Raw genomic sequence first — 17,213 nt, forward strand, 5'->3', positions numbered from 1 at the left:
CCAATAGAGAGAGAGGGAGAGAGAGAATCCCAAGCAGGCTCTGTGCTGTCAGTGCAGAGCCTGACATTAAGCTTGATTTCTTGAACCGTGAGATCATGACCTGAGCCAAAATCAAGAGTTGGATGCTTAACCAACTGAGCCACCCAGGCGCCTCAGTAGTAAATTATTTTCTAATACTTTCTCTGCACTTATTGGGATGATCAAATCATTTTTCTCACTTAGGTTGTTAATGTGGAAAATGACATTGATTTTCAGATGTTAAAGCAACATGGCATTCCTAGGATAAGTCCTACTTTATATATGCATTGCTGGATATACACACAGACACATACATTTTGTCAATTGCTTTTTTTACATTTTTAAAAAATTGTGGTAAAAGTGGGGCCCCTGGGTGGCTCAGTCGGTTTAAGTGTCTGACTCTTGGTTTCTGCTCAGGTCTCGATCCCATGGTTTTTGTAAGTTTGAGCCCCACACTGGGCTCTGAGTTGGCAGCATGGAGCCTGTTTGGGATTCTCTCTCTCCCTCTGTCTTTACCCCTCCCCTGCTTGTGCTGTCCCAAAATAAATAAACAAACTTAAAAAATTGTGGTAAAAGCATGTCACGTAAAATTTAGTCTTAACCAGCTTCAAGTATACAGTGCAATAGTGTTAACCGTTTTTATATTTTGGTGCAACAGATTTGTAGAACTTATTCGTTTTGCAAGACTGAAACTCTATGCTCATAAATATCAGCTCCCTGTTTCCTCCTCCCCCTCAGCCCTTGGTAACCGCATTTCTACTTTCTGTTTCTATGAGTTTGACTACTTTAGGTACCTCATACAAGTGGAATCTCGTGCTATATTTGTGTTTTTCATGCCTGGTTTGTTTAACTCAGTGTCCTCAAGGTTCATCCATGTTACACAATATGACATAATTCTCTTCCTTTTTAAAGCTCAATAATATTCCATTGTATGAATATACTACATTGTCTTTATTCATTCCTCTGTTGATGGACATGTAGGTTGCTTCTACCTCTTGACTATTGTGAAATAATGTTGCAGTGAACGTGGGTGTGCATATATCTCTGAGATCTGGGTACACACCAAGAAGTAGGATTGCTGAATCATACGGTTATTATGTTTTTAATATTCTAGGGGAAACTCTACGCTGCTTTTCACAGCAGCTGGACCATTTTACATTCCCACAAACAGAGCACAGGGTTCTGATTTCTCCATATCCTCTCTAGCACTTGTTATTTTCTGTTTGTTAATTTTTGGTTTTGTTTTTTTATAATAAGCATACTAAAGAGTGTGAGTTCTTAATTTGAATCTCTCTAGTAATTAGTGATGTCGAGAATCTTTACACATATATCCATTTGGAGAATGGAGAATGTGTATCTTTGGAGAAATGTCTGTTCAAGTCCTTTACTCATTAAAACAATTTTTTTAATGTTTATTTTTGAGAGAGAGACAGAATGTGAGCAGGGGAGGGGCAGAGAGAGAGGGAAACAAAGAATCCAAAGCAGGGTCCAGGGTCCCAAACTGTCAGCACAGAGCCTGACATGGGGTTTGAACCCATGAACCATGAGATCATGTCCCGAGGTGAGGTCAGATGCTTAACTGGCTGAGCCACCCAGGCACCGCTACTCATTTTTTAATCTGGTATTTGTTTGTTGTTGTTGTTTTGAGTTGTAAGAGTCCTTTATATAATCTGGATACTTACCCCTTATCAGATATATGTTGTTTGCAAATATTTTCCCCCTTCCATCGGCTGCCTATTTGCACTCTATTGATTCTTCCTTGGCTGCACAGAAGTTTTTATCGCATTTGTCAATTTTTGTTTTTGTTGTCTGTGCCTTTGATATCAAATCCAAGAAATCATTGTCAAATGCCATGTCCTGAAGGCTTTCCCCTACAGTTTCTTACAACAGGTGTATCATTTTAGATCTTCTATTTAGGTCTGTAATTCATTTTGAGTTCATTTTTGTAGTGGTCTAAGGTAGGGTCCAACCCCATCCTTTTGCACAATGGATATCTGGTTTTCCAAACACCATTTGTTGAACAAAGTGTCCTTTCCCCAGTGTATAGTTCTGGTGCACTTTTTGAAGATCATTTGGTCTATATGCAAGGCTTTATTTTTGGGCTCTCTATCTGTTCTGCTGGTCTATAGATATGTGTTTATGCCAGTGTTTACACCGTCTTAATTATTATTTCTCTGTAGCATGTTTTGAAATCAGAAAGTGTGAAGCTTCCAACTTGTTTTTCTTTTTCAAGATTTCTTTGACTGTTCTGGATCCCTTGAGATTCCATTTGAATTTTAAGATGGGTGTCTTTTATTTCTACAAAAAATGGCATTGGGTAGGGATTACGTTGACTCTATAGATGGTTTTGGGTAGTGTGGTCACTTGAACAATATTAAGTCTTCCAATCCATGAACACAGGATATCTTTCCATTTATTTGTATCTTCTTTGATTTCTTTTAACAATAGTTTGTTGTTCTTTTAATGTTTATTTATTTATTTTGAGAGAGAGAGAGAGAGAATGCACATGTGTACATGTATAAGCTGGGGAGTGGCAGAGAGAGAGAGGGAGAGAGAGAGAATCCCAAGCAGGCTCCACACTGTTAGCACAGAGCCCAATGCGGGGTTCAGACTCACATACTGTGAAATCATGACCTGAGCTGAAATCAAGAATCGGACCCTCAAACAACTGAGCCACCCAGGTGTCCCAATATTTTGTCATTTTTAACATACAAGCCTTTCACCTCCCTGGTTAGGTTTTTTCCTAAGTATTTTATTCTCTTTGCTACATTCATGAATGGGATTGTTTTTGAATTTCCTTTTCAAATGTTTCATTGTGAGTGTAGAGAAATATAACTGACTTTTGCATGTTGATTTTGTACTCTTATGTTTTTGCTAAATTAGTTTTAACAGGTTTTTTTCTTGCATGTGAAATCTTTAGGGTTTTTTACAAATTGGGTCATGTTATCAGAGAGCAGAGATAATATACTTCTCTCTCTTTTTTTTTTAATATTTTATTTATTTCTGAGAGAGAGAGAGAGACAGTGTGAGCAGGGGAGGGTCAGAGAGAGAGGGAGACACAGAATCTGAAGCAGGCTCCAGGCTCTGAGCTGTCAGCACAGAGCCCGATGCGGGGCTCAAACTCATGAACTGTGAGATCATGACCTGAGCCGAAGTCGGAGCTTAACTGACCGAGCCACCCAGGCGCCCCTATACTTCTCTCTTTCTAGATTGGATGATGTTCGGTCTAGGACTTCCAGTACTCTGTCGAACAGTAGTGGCCAGAGTGGGTATCCTTGCCTTGTTTCTCATCTTAGAGGAAAAGCTTTCAGTCTCTTACAGTTGAGTGTGATGTCTGCTGTAGGCTTGTCAAATGTTAAGGCAGTTTCTTCCTATTTCCAGTTTGTTGTGCTTTTTAAAAAATTAGTTTATTATGAAAGAGTGTTGAATTTCATCAAGAGCTTTTTCTGCATCTGTTGAGGCAATCATGTGGGCTTTGCCTTTTGTTGTGTCAATGTGGTGTGTTACATTTACTGATTTCCGTATGTTGAACAGTCCTTGCATTCCAAGTAGAAATCCCACTTCCTTATGGTATGCAGTCCTCTTAATGTGCTGTTTCGTGAAGTTTGTTAGTATTTTGTTTAGGATTTTTGCATCAGTATTCATCATGCATACTGGTCTTTAGTTTTCTTTTATTTTTGTGCCTTTGTCTGTCTTTGATTTAAGAGTAATTCGGACCTCAGAAAGGAGTTTGGAAATGTGCCCAGGTTTTCAGTTTTTTGGAAGAGTTTGAGAAAGATTAGGGTTAGTTAGTCTTTAAATGTTTGGCGAATTTCTACAGTGAAGACATCTGGTCCTTGGCTTTTCTTTGTTGAGTGTTTTTTTTTTTTATTGTGTTCATAAAACTTTATTTTAAGGATATATACGACAGCTCGAAGAACAAGAGTGTTGGTAGCACAACCACACGTATAGTAATAGGAAAATTGTTGAAGATACTTCAGTAGATCCAGTCACCTCAGAGTTCCTGAGAAGACCCTACAACAGCAGCCTTAGGTGTCTGCTTCTGACAAGCTGGAGTCTCTGGTTTTCCACATGACATTGTTGTACAGAAGTAGGAGCTTCAGTTCCTGAATCAATTATGTCTGAATTAAATGGTCAATTCAATTTGTAGCTCAGTGAACTTGGGGATTTTACTTAATTTTTCTAATTATCATACATAAAAAAGAAGATAATAATACCTACCAAACACAAGTGAACTTGAATAAGTTAAATATGTATCAACCACTAGTATTTAGCGATTCCATCACAATCATGACTCACTTTTTTGGGGGGGAGTGGCTTGAAATTCATTTTTTTAATTTTTAAAATTTATTTTATTTTAATTAATTAATTTTTAATTAATTTCTTATTCCAAGTTCATTAACATATGAACATATGTTTATTAACATATAGTGTAATGATGATTTCTGGAATAGAATTTAGTGATGCATCACTTACATAAAATACCCAGTGCTCATCCCAACAAGTGCCCTCCTTAAAGCCATTCTCCTATTTAGCCCATCCCCCCACCCAACACCCAGCCAGCAACCTCACTTTGTTCTCTGCATTGAAGAGTCTCTTATGGTTTGTCTCCCTCTCTGTTTCTATCTTATTTTTGCTTCCCTTCTCCTGTGTTCATCTGTTTTGTTTCTTAAATTCCACATGTAAGTGAACTCATATAATATTTGAGTGGTTTTTGATAACTGCTTTAATTGCCTTACTAGCTCTAGCTCTGTTCAAATTTTGCCTTTATAGTTCGGTTTGGGTAGGTTGTAGGCTTCTAGGAACTTATTCATTTCTTCTAAGTTATTATTCAATTTGTTGATGTGCAATTGTTCTTTGGCGTCTCTTATAATCCCTTTTATTCTGTGGCATTAATTGTAATAACCCCTCTTTCATTTCTAATTTTAGTTATTTGGAACTTCCCTTCCTTTGTTTGTTTGCCAAGAGTTTGTCAAGTTTCTCATTGCTATTTTTTTCTTTTGTTTTTCTGTTCTCTGTTTTCTCTTTCTTCTAATCTTTATTATTTCCTTTCTTTTAACTTTTTTCGATATTTTTAGGAAAGACTTTAATTTTTAAGAGCAATTTTAATTTTACAATAAAATTGAGAGTTAGGTACAGAGATTTCCCACATAATGCCAGCACCTACACCAGAGCCTCCGTTGTTCTTAGGAAGATACAGTTTTTACCATTGATAAATGTACATTGACACAGCATAATCACCCAAAGTCCATAGTATATCTCAGGGTTCACTTGTGGTGTTATACAGCCTATGGGCTTGGAAAATTGTATAATGACATGTATCCGTTATTGTAATGGCATACAGAATATTTTCACTGCCCTAGAAGTCCTCTGTGGTTGGCCTATTCATCTTTCTCTTCTCCCTACCCCTTGACCACTGATCTTTTTATGGTCACAATAGTTTTTCCTTTTCCAGAATGTCATATAGTTTGAATCATACAGTAGGTAGCCTTTTCAGATTGGCTTCCTTCTTTGTATGACGCCTTTAAGGTTCATCCATGTACTCTCATGGCTTGGCAGCTCGTTTCTTTTTAGCACCGAATATAATATTCCACTGTCTGTATGGACCACAGTTCATTTATTACTTTACCTACTAAGAGGCATCTCGGATGCTTCCGAGTTTTGTAGTTATGAATGAAGTTGCTATGAACATTGTGAGCAGGTTTTTATGCAGGTATAAGTTTTCCACTTCTTTGGGTAAATACTAAGAAGTGTCATTGCTGGATTACGTGGTAAAGAGTAGAGATCTGCAAAACTGTCTTCCAAAGTGGCTGGACTGTGTTTGCATCCCCACCAGTAACATATGCAGAGTTTCTGTTGCTCTGAATCCTCACCAACATTTGGTGTTGTCCCGACTTTGGCCATTCTCTTAGGTGTGTAGTGGTACATCATTGTTGTTTTTATTTGCATTTCCCTGATGACGTATAATATGAAGCATCTTTTCATTTAGTTGCCATCTATGTATCTTATTTGGTGAGGTGTCTGTTAGGGTCTTTGGCCCATTTTTTAGTTGGGTTTTTTACTCTCTTATTACTGAATTTTAAGAATTCTTTGTATATTTTGGACAACAGTTCTTTATCAAACATGCCTTTTGCAAATATTTTTTTCCAGTGTGTGGCTTATCTTCTAGGTCTTTTGATAGTGTCTTCTGCTAACTTTTGGTTTTGTTTGCTCTCTTTCCAGTTCCTTGAGGTATAAGATTGTTGTAAGATTGTTGGTTTGAGATCTTGCTCCTTCTTAAATGTAACTGTTGCTATAGACTTTCCTCTTAGTACTATTTCTGCCTCCTCCTATTAGTTCTTTTCTTGAAGTTTGTTTATTTATCTTGAGAGATGGAGAGAGAATCCCAAGTAGGCTCCATGCGATCTATACAGAGCCCAGTGCTGGGCTGTATCCCATGAACTGTGAGATCATGACCTGAGCTGAAATCGTGAGTTGGATGCTTAACTGACTGAGCTACCCAGGCGCCTCCCATTCCACTAGTGTTTGTATGTTGTGTTTTGCTTTCATTTGTCTCCAGATATTTTCTAAATTTTCTAAATTTCTCCTGTTGCTAAGAACTTACCTTAGTAAGTTTTACATCTTACACAAATATCTGTTATAATTAATGAGGCAATATTGCTACCCTATTATTAACTAAAGTCCATACATACTCCATTTGGGTTTCTCTAGTTTTTATTGTAATTTTTCTGTCCCCAGATCCCATCTAGGTTTCCTTATTGCATTTATTTGAAATACCTACTTGGGCTTCTTGAGATGGAACAGTTTCTAACACGTTCCTCGTTTTTGATGACCTTGACAATTTTGGACACTAGACAGGTATTTCATGGAATGTTCCTCACTTTGGGTTTGTCAGATGTTTTTCTCATGAGTAGATTGTGGTTATAGGATTTTGAGAGGAAGACCACTGAGGTCAAGTGCAATTCTCATCACATCATATCAAGGGCACATACTATGAGCAGTAGTTATTATTGATAAGCTTGAGCATCTGGCTGAGGTAATGCTTGCCAGGTTTCTCCACTGTAAGATTACTCATTTTCCCCTTCTTTTTGTACAGTAGTCTTTGGGAGAAAGTCACTATACACTGCTCTTACTTAGGGAGTCGAGAGTTATGGTCCTCCTTCCTGAGGGTATAGTATCTACATGAATTATTTGGAATATGAATTTTTTCTATCATCTATCATTTATTTATATCAATGAGGACTCATGAATATTTATTGTATGGATTTGTTTATAATCCAGTACCATGTTGTTTATTTTGTTGGCTTCTGTGTCATTTGACTTCACCTCCATCATTGTGCAGTGGTTTTTGAATACTTCCTTCCTTTCTGGCATTACGAGATGCTCCAGGTTCATTATAGATGTTCTCTGTTCCAGCCCTGGATTCAGCCATTTCTCCAGAGAGCCCCAGTTCTGTTTATTGGATGTTGGTGTTAGAAATCAAGTTCTGGTCATTGGGTGTGTTAATGGCCACTGGAGCATCATTACTTCTAGTTCCTTGAGGACAGAGTCATTGACAGAGGACAGTGTCATTTCTCTAAATGGACAGAGCTTGGAATGTTTGTGTATATAGTATACTTGGGCTTATACACATATATCTGTAATTATTTCTATGTTTATCCATATGTATCTATATTAAGCAGAACATGAATTCATAGTGATGCCTCCAACTATAATGCAATGTCATGTGGTTCATTCTGATCTTATCCCCCTGCTTATCTGGCATCTCCCCTTCAAAAGTGAGATGCTTGGGGTAACAGGCATTGAGGAGGGCACTTGTTGGATGAGCCCTGGGTGTTGCATGGAAACCAATTTGACAATAAATTATATTAAAAAAACCAACCAACCAAACAAACAAACAAAAACAAAAGTGAGGTGCTTGACCCCTACCACCTAGTATCCATTTAGTAATTTGTTCAATCCCAGCATACATGTATACATGTAGCTACACAAGAAATGACTTTACCAGCGGGAGTACAAAGTTATGTAGAGTTCTTTTGTCTTTAGTCTTACAGTCTCCACTCTTTTCCAAAGTTATTTAGGTCAGCATCTTTTCTCCCCACTGATCTGTCAATATTTTGTTGGGGCACCTGGGTGGCTCCGTCAGTTAAGCGTCCGGCTTTGGCTCAGGGCATGATCTCACAGTTCGTGGGTTCGAGCCCCGTGTCGGGCTCTGTGCTGACAGCTAGCTCAGAGCCTGGAGACTGTCTTTGGAATCTGTGACTCCCTCTCTCTCTGACCGCCCCCTGCTCACGCTGTCTCTATCTCTCTCTCAATAATAAATAAAACATTAAAAAAATATTTTGTTAAGGATTGTTGTATCAATGCTTGTGAGGCATATTAATCTGTAAATTTATTTCTATATATTGTCTGTGTTGGGTTTATTGGCTTATTTATTTATTTAAGATTGGGTTTATGACAGATTTATGCAAAGAGCTGGGGAGTTTTCCCTCTTTTCTCTACCTTCTGAGAAGGTCTGTAAGTTTGGTATTATTACTTTTTAAACATTTTGAGGGATTGTCATGATCTAGAGCCTTTTTGTGAGAAAGTTTCTAATTCTTTTAAAGATTAAATGCTATTCAGATTTCCTGTCTTCTTACATTAGTCTTGTATCAGTGGAGTTGTATTTTTCAACTTCACTGGACTATAAAGTTCTGATATTCCTTTCATATCCTTTTGCTGTCTGTAGGATCTATTGTGTTTTCTTTTCTTTTATTCCTTGTTAGTAATTTGTGTTACTTTGATTATTTACTTGTGTTTTTTATTACTTCAGTGAGCTGTTTTCTAATTTTCTTTTTTAAAATATTTTTAGAAAAGTTTATTTATTATTTGAGAGAGAGAGTGAGTGAGAGAGAGAGAACAAGCATCCACACACAAGACAACCAAGGGGTGCAGAAAGAGAGAGGAAGAGAGAGAATCCCAAGCAGGCTCCACTCTGTCATTACAGAGCCCAATGCAGGGCTTGATCCTATGAATTGTGAAATCATGACCTTAGCCAAACTCAAGAGTTGGAAGCTTAACCAACTGAGCTATCCACTCGCCCCACCAATTTTCTTAATCTTTAAAAAAAAAGCCCAAAATTTGGCTTTGTTGGTTTTCTTTATTGTTTGTTTGTTTCCTTTTGATCTTATTTTATTATTTCCTCCTTTCTACCTGCTTTGGATTTAATTTATGCTTTCTTTACAGCTTGATTATGGACATTTGTTTTCTAATATAAGCTTTTAAGGTATAAATGCTTTTATGAAATCATTATATTTAAAAGATAGCTATATCCTTCAAATTTTGATATGCTGTGTTTCATTATCATTCATTTTGAAATATTTTTAGATATTTTTTGTTGTTTTTTTTTTTCTTTGACCATGGGTAATTTGGAAATGTGTTGCTCAATTTCCATATATTTGGAGTTTTTCTAGACATCTTTATTCTTATTTATTTCTAATTTAAGTCTTTGTGGAGAGTTGGCTCAGAGAATATAACATATTTTTCTAGTCCTTTGAAATTTATTTAGACTTGTTTTAGGTCCCAGAGATGGTCCTTCTTGGTGAATGTTCTTTGTAGACTACAAAAAATGTGTATTCCATATTTGTTTGTGAACTTGTCTATAAATGGCAATTAGATCTAATTGGTTGATGGTGTTCCTAAGATTTTTGTAGCTTTATTAATTTTTGATCACTTAATCAGTTTCTGAGAGATGCGTGTTAAAATTTCCAACTATCATTGTGGTTTTGCTAATTTTTTTTTCCATTTAGCGTTCTCAGTTTTGGCTTTTGAGTATTTATCTCAATAGCATTCTATTCATGTGTCATAGATTCAGTGTTTTATCTCTCTGGTCATATTCACTATTCTCTTTGTAGTTTTCTTCAGCCTCCCACAGTATATTTTTCCCTTCTGTCTCCCCCCCATCCCTGCCTTTTTCTGGTTTGTAGGTTTGGTTTAATGTCTTTCACATTAGAAGGTCTTCTCCAAGGTCTTGACTGTATTTAAGAAGAGCAAGGCGCAAAATGCTAGTTGGAACTTGTCTGTGCATAGGTGGGGCCCTACTGTAGCACGGTGGGGTGGGGATCTCCTCTTTATTGGGGAAGAGCACCTGCTAGTATTTGTAGTGAATTACTCTGCTCTTTCCGTCTAGGGCTGTGATTCTATCTGCTCTTCCTGGGAACCTAGGGCTTAAAAGGATGGGCATGGAGGAGGACACTTGTGGGGATGAGCACTGAGTGTTATGTGGAAACTAATTTGACAATAAACTATTAAAAAAAAAAAAAAGAGGTTGTAGCTCTAAACGTTGGGAATGAAACTTTAACTTAAACCCTGTGTTTCAGGACAGCACACACTTCCCATTTTCAGCAGATCTTCTATGCCTAATTCTCAAATTTTCTAGAGGTGTATTCTCTGGATGGCCACCAGGATGAGATAGTCTGACTGAGGAAGCTGCTGATTTCCCAGGGGAGGAGTGTTGGTTATAATGGATTCTCTTGATGGCCATCAGTGAATCCCCTTTGCACCCCAGACCCTTTACCAGCATTTAAGGGTAACCACTGACTCCAAGTTCTAAACCTTTCCAGATTTTTGTAATGGGAACCATCTTATTTTTTTTTTGTGGAATTTCCTCCTAGCAGGCTTACATTTTAGCTTTTTCTATTTTGTTAACTCAGTTACTATTTATCCTTTTAGTTCCCCTCACCCCCAATTTTGTTGATGTCTCTCTTCTTCTGCCAGTTTCTGCCATTCCGTTTATCATATGTTCTCGACTTTTCAATTCTTCTATTGTTGTTATAATGCAGTTTCCAGAGAGAAAGTTTAAGTTCATATTTAGCCACGTTTTAATTGAAATTCTTATTGCAGTGGGTCATACATTTTATATTTTACTCTTTTTAACTTGCTTTCTATGGCACTATACTGATTCGTATTCCAACAGGTAGTTGAGAAACTTTACTTTTTTAGATCCTCACCAGCTTTTTATATTATCCAAAGTCTTTAATTTTGACCAATCTGATGGATGGAGAGTGCTGTATAATTGCTTATATTTATTTTTTAATTTATTTATTAATTTTGAGAGAGAGAGAGAGAGAGAATCCCCAGCAGGCCCCATGCTGTCAGCACAGAGCCTGATGTAGGCCTCGATCCCATGAACAGCGAGATCATGACCTGAGCCAAAATCAAAAGCCTGTTGTTCAACTGACTGAGCCACCCAGGAGTCCCTGTAATTGTTATTTTAACTAATGTTTCTCCAGCTCCTGTTGAGGAAGCAGCTGTCAGACCACCATGAAGTGAGGCTCCTGCGTAACTGCCCTTGACTTCAGCAAGACTCTCTGTGAGCACAGAGGAGTGGTCTGGCTTCATTTGCCCATTTTGCTTCTGTCTCTGTGCAGACAGGAAGCCCACTTGCCATTCTCATGGGAGGCTGCCCCCTCTTTAAGCCTCTGGCCTCTCTTTAAGCATTCTGGCTAAGGTCTCCCTCACGTGGGTCACTGCCCAGCTGTGCGACTGGGGACCAGAGGAGCCAGGATTCCACCACTGGCTCTGCTCCATTAAGCTTCACATCGTTTGTCCTTAAAGATAGCTCAATTCCATGATGGCATTTCTTGACACCCTGTATCAATTCCATCACTGTCCAGTTAGGACAGCAGAGCCAGGCATCTTCCAAGCTGAAGAGTTTTCTTTTTGTGTGTGGATTGTGTGTTTATATTATTTGCTCATACTTCAACAGAGTTGTTTAAATGCCTTTTGACGTTGTCTGACTTTTTGCAAACATTTTAAGCTTTGGTGTAATGAATCTATAAATCTTTTCCTTTATATCTCATGTTTCCATGTGGTTTAGGAACTCTTTTCTATCCTCAAATCATAAAAAATTATTAGAAGAAAACCAATACTCGATTTAAAGTTTTCTGTTTCACTTTCAGCTATTTGATCCATGGAGAATTAATTTTTGTGTATGATTTGAAGTAGGGGACACGATTGTATTTTTTTTTCTATATGGTGAGCCTGTTTAATAAATCATCTGTCCTTTCTCCCGGATGCCAATTCTGTTGTGTTCTTGTACCCATTTGCAAGATAGTAATTGTTTGTCTGTTGCCACGAATGACCTAGAATAGAAGCACCTGGACGCTCAGTGGGTTAAGTGTCCAACGTCGGTTCAGGTCATGACCTCATCACTTGTGAGTTCCAACCCCACACTGGGCTCTGTGCTGACAACTCAGAGTCTGGAGCCTGCTTCAGATTCTCTCTCCGTCTCTCTGCCCCTCCCCCACTTTCACTCTGTGTGTGTGTCTCTCTCTCAAAAATAAATAAACATTAAAAAAAAAAAAAAGAATGGCCTAGAATAGAGCCCTAAGGATAGGAGCACTCAGAAACAGACCAAGTATTTGTACCTCTAAAGCTTGGGTTCTAGGGCTATCCTTCAACTCTTGCTTGAATGTCTCCCCTGGGCAGGTCTTCAAGCACCCACCCCACACGTCCAATGCAGTGTGTCTACCAATGCAATGGTGGCACAAGGGAGAGAATTAGCAGATCTGTTATTCTGTGTTGCATGATTTTAATTACATGTGTATCTTGCTTGCCAAATTCTTAGCCTTCAGTCACAGGGACTAGGTCTTTTCCATCTTTATTCCCCAGATTTAGTGTGGCCTGATGCCTCATATGTCTCAGTGTCCTCATAAGTCAAAAATTGTTTTAGAAATTTTGTCATAGGTTTATCCTAACTATGACCTCAAGGCTAGTAGGGCATGGCATGCAACGAACAAAATTAAACTATATTTTGACTTCTTTCTTTAATACTCAGTTACAGACATACTATGACATTTAATTACACGTTTGCTTTCATTTATTTTAGCACAGCTATAAATCGTGACTGTTCAAAGATAGTAAATGTGCTTAGCTAGGACAAATATTAGGATACAAAAATGGATACGCAAATGTAATGCTAATCATATATGATACAGACCATCTTATGAAAATGTGCTTATGTGTACATACATGGCAATGGGCTAAATTTGACAAGGGGGCAAAATTTGATTGAAAACTTAACTGATTTCAGCTGTGATATAGTTGCTCAAACACACCCACAAGCCACACACCCACATCTTCTCCCACACGCATATCCCCACATGGGGGAATTTTCCATTGAATAAATTTGGAAAAATTTAAAACATTCTGGTTCAAAACTTTTAAAAACCATTCGAATAAGCCTCATCAACATAACTAATGTTGGCCTCAGTGACAAGCACTCTGATAAGTGTTAAAATGGAAATGCACTGAAGTAGATTATCTTATTTATTGGGTACTTACTCTTTGATGTCTTCCCTTTCATTCACCACTAGAATTGCAACGTTCTCAAGAGTGCTTAGCAATGAATGCATATGCACTACTCAAACAAGTGCTTACAGCGAGGTATTTTTAAAGATGAGCAAGATATAAATTGATCCACAATGGCAGTTATTTAGTCAAAGAAGTGTCTTGAATGCATAGATGCTATAATCAGACAAAGCTAACATTTCCCTCCCCTATTGAGGCTAGGAATCGAGTGACACTTTTCAATTGAAAATAAAATACTAGTTGAAGAGGGATTAACCCTCTTTGGAATTTGGGCCAGCCCAACCTCTCATTTAACTTTGATTTACAGATCCACTAAACAGCTAGACACTGATTAGCATTGTGTATGAAAATGTTGGTTCAGCCATAACTCTGTCACCGTAAGATTTGGGCCAATGAGATCAGTGTCCTCAATTATATGATGGGTTAAGAATACCTGTCCTGCCTTCTTTACAAAACTGTTCTAAGAACAAAATACAATTAAGGTTTATATATCCTTATTGTTCAGTAATCTATTACAAGCAGTACGTCCTTCTCACAGTCAACACTGAGAACCAGAGTTGCTATGGCAGGTCTGGTGGAAGGCCACTTGGCTCGCTCTTGAAAGAACTTGCTAATCAGTGAGTTATCTGACAGCCTCCTGCTGCAGCACCTTCTGGATCTCCCATAGTATCTGAAGGTTGTGTTTTTCCTGGACAGCCTCTGGCAGTGACTTACACGGTGCTGTACTGAGACCTAACTATTTCTGCCCCTCATGGGACTGTCTCCTCTATGGGCAGTACTTGTTCAGGATCATAAAGGTGGACTGGCCAGGACCCCTTCCCTCTCCCTTCTCATAGGATGAGACCACATCACAGCCTAAAGGCTTTCCCTGCCTCATCCTGTTCCTTCTCCCTTTTATCTTTCTCAGGCATTACCTCCAACAAATGTTTGCACATCTAACTCCTGTCTTGGCATCTGAGTTCTAGAAGACCCAACTAACATGGTCCCTCAAGCCCTAAACATCTAAAAAGCAACCTGTCAATATTTTGAAATTTTCCTTACAGAGATTTCTACATGTATAAGCATCGTGGGATTTTAAGATGGTTAATTTCTACTTCCTTTTCCTCTTACCATCATTTTGAGCATTTATGAATAAAACATTCTGAAAGACAGAAGTCTTGTAAAATACCAGCCATCACCTGAGGCTCATCTATTTTAACTACCACAGCACTTGAAGAGACTCAGACAATTCTTGCACGCACAGTGTTGAACGGCGTGGCCCCGGTGAACAGGCATATCGGACTTCTCCGCCATCTCCCAATAGCTTTGTAGAAGGAGGGTCTTATTCTTCCTGCACACGAGCTGTGGCGCTCTGCACAGCCTGTTTCCACGCCAGCCTGGGTTTGCCAAAGTCCAGCTGAGAGCAAACTGCAACATACTACCTTCAGTTCTGAGCTGTCTGATCCTTAAGTGGCCAAGCCCCGGTTCAGACTCTTGCCTCTTGGTTCACATGCTGTCCTGTGCGGGTGCTCTCAAAAGCAGGCTCAGTTGGATATCAAGAGCCCTAACTGACAAGGACCTTCTTCATCAAATGCTCCCAACCTGACTCAGAGGCATCACTTCCTACTGACCCTGTGAAAGCAAAGAGCCTATGCAGCTGTTGGTTTGTACGTAGGTGCCCAGAGCCCCTTTAAGAGTACTCCTTGGCTGCTATTTCAGATGAGATGATCCTGAGCATAGTTTTGTATTGTTTCCATTGGTATCTCTTCCCTTCTAATTCTATTTGACTTTGCTTCTGCGTTAAAGCGACTACTGCATAAATACTCCATAAATTTCACATACAGGCTTTGGTAACATTTGAAGTCATTATGTACATTCATTTCAGCCAGAGCTCGCTCTCTCTCTTTTAACTTACTCCACTAAAGGGTTCAGTTATGTATACATTTTCATGTAGGTGAATCTGTATTTTCAAATTATTTCTTTGTCTTTAATTTAGCTTTTCAACTTGATTGTATAATTCTACAGGGAATGTACATGGTAAAGTGTGCTTGGATGGAACCAGGCAAAATGGATTAAAATGTGAGCTCTCTTAAATACTGAAAACAAACTGAGGGCTGATTGGGGGTGGGGGAGAGGGGAAAGTGGGTGATGGGCATTGAGGAGGGCATTTGTTGGAATGAGCACTGGGTGTTGTATGGAAACCAATTTGACAATAAATTATGTTAAAAAAAAGTGAGCTCTTTTTCTCTATTGAGTGAGATCAGCAACCTTTTTGAGCCTCTTTTTCCTTGTCTGTATCGTAAAATAGGAATAAAATAAGGTCCTCTTAGCCTTCGGAGATGATAATATCGGGAGGTGTGCAATGTTCCTTCAAGGTCACACTTATATGAAGACGGTTCTCTTCCTTTGAAGGGAAGTCCACCATGGAAATTAAAAAACTGTTTTTTGAACTTTCACTCAGACTTCAGTGTACTCCCTGACTACGATTTCTGCTAATTCCATTTGTCTTAAAGCCACTCCACACAGAGTCCTGGAGCCTGGGCCGTTTCCCACCAGAGTAAGAGTATTTCTGATTTCTTCCAGGTGATATTCACAAGCAGACTCCTTTTCTACTACACTTGTTCCTATGATTGAATTTCCAGGATCACAAATACAATAGAGCTTACATTCACCAATATCTTTAGCATAAGGAATCTCAAAAACATAAATCTACAACTCCTACCCCTTCTGAAATAAAGGCAGGGCCAGGTCCTATAAAGAACATAGACTCAGGAGTCTCACATAGCTCTGTCCTGTGCGAGCTGCAAACGTTTAAGCATAGCTTCTTGTTGCTTTTATTTCTCATCTGTGACATAAGCACGGTGATCACGTTTACAGTTTTTTCTTTCGATGATACGTTTCTAAAAGCCGGGTTTTATGTTTTGCTTCTTAGAAATATTTCATCTGTGGCTTGAACCTTCAAAACCGAGATTGATTTTCCAATTTCCATGATAAAATGGTTTTCTTTTTCTCCGAAGTCAAGGAAGTGATCCCTCGAAGCTATGGAACATCATCTTTTGAAATAAATGAAAAATGGGTAGAGATATTGGATCCCCTGAACTGGAGAAAGCACAGAGCCTAGGGTACCAAGGTGAGAAGATCAGCTGAGGGGGAGCGGCCGAGTCAGGTAGCATTGTGTCCTGTGGCTTCCAGTTTTATCTTTCCCATCAATTAGCATGATGGGGAAATACTTGTAGTGTTCGATCATGTCTTCCACCGAATTAAACTTCTGGAATGCAAAAGAAAGTTAATGAAAATGTAAGTACCTTTTGTGTCCGTGGGTTAAAGCACAGAATAAGATGCTTCATTTTACTCGGGAAAGAAGTTAACTCCCAATCTCTCTCAATCTCTCTCTAGATAGATAGATAGATAGATAGATCTATATCATCTATATCTATATCTCTATCATCTATATCTATATCTGTAATTGTAAAGGTGTGTCAGAAAGTGATTCTTTTTAAAGAATGTGGACAGCCAGCTCTCAATGGATGAGTGATAAAAACGATAAACTAATAAAGGAGAGCGGGGCTCTTGGGGAGACCAAAAGTGAGTGGGGTCAGGGCTCCACCTTCACTTAGTAAACTGGTGGGAAGGCCTCAGTGAGCTTCCATCCCAGAAACCCCTCTGTTCCAAGGACTCCTGGGGTAATCAAAAGGAGCAGAGCCAGCCACCAGGTGCCGGTAGCTGTTAGCCAATGTCACTTCCTTCCGAGGGCTTCTTGTGAAACACCGAGGTGATAGCAGATCTTTACATTTTTATGTTTCTGGAGATGCACAGATAAACTGCTATTGTGACCAAATGGACAGTGAGATTATTTATTTATTTAT

General features: G+C 38.7%; 1 protein-coding gene across 1 annotated transcript in view; it reads right to left on the reverse strand.

Annotated features, from left to right (window-relative positions):
* Positions 1 to 14,689: 14,689 nt before the first annotated feature.
* Positions 14,690 to 17,213, reverse strand: part of CLNK (cytokine dependent hematopoietic cell linker) — a 171,973-nt gene continuing 169,449 nt past the window's right edge. The window contains 3 exon segments of the mRNA XM_077750389.1: positions 14,690 to 14,744; positions 16,474 to 16,489; positions 16,492 to 16,615. Coding sequence (XP_077606515.1) covers positions 14,690 to 14,744; positions 16,474 to 16,489; positions 16,492 to 16,615 — 195 coding nt within the window.

This window comes from Crocuta crocuta, unplaced genomic scaffold (assembly GCF_008692635.1).
Source record: "Crocuta crocuta isolate KB4526 unplaced genomic scaffold, BGI_CrCroc_1.0 scaffold179, whole genome shotgun sequence".
Lineage (NCBI taxonomy): Eukaryota > Metazoa > Chordata > Mammalia > Carnivora > Hyaenidae > Crocuta > Crocuta crocuta.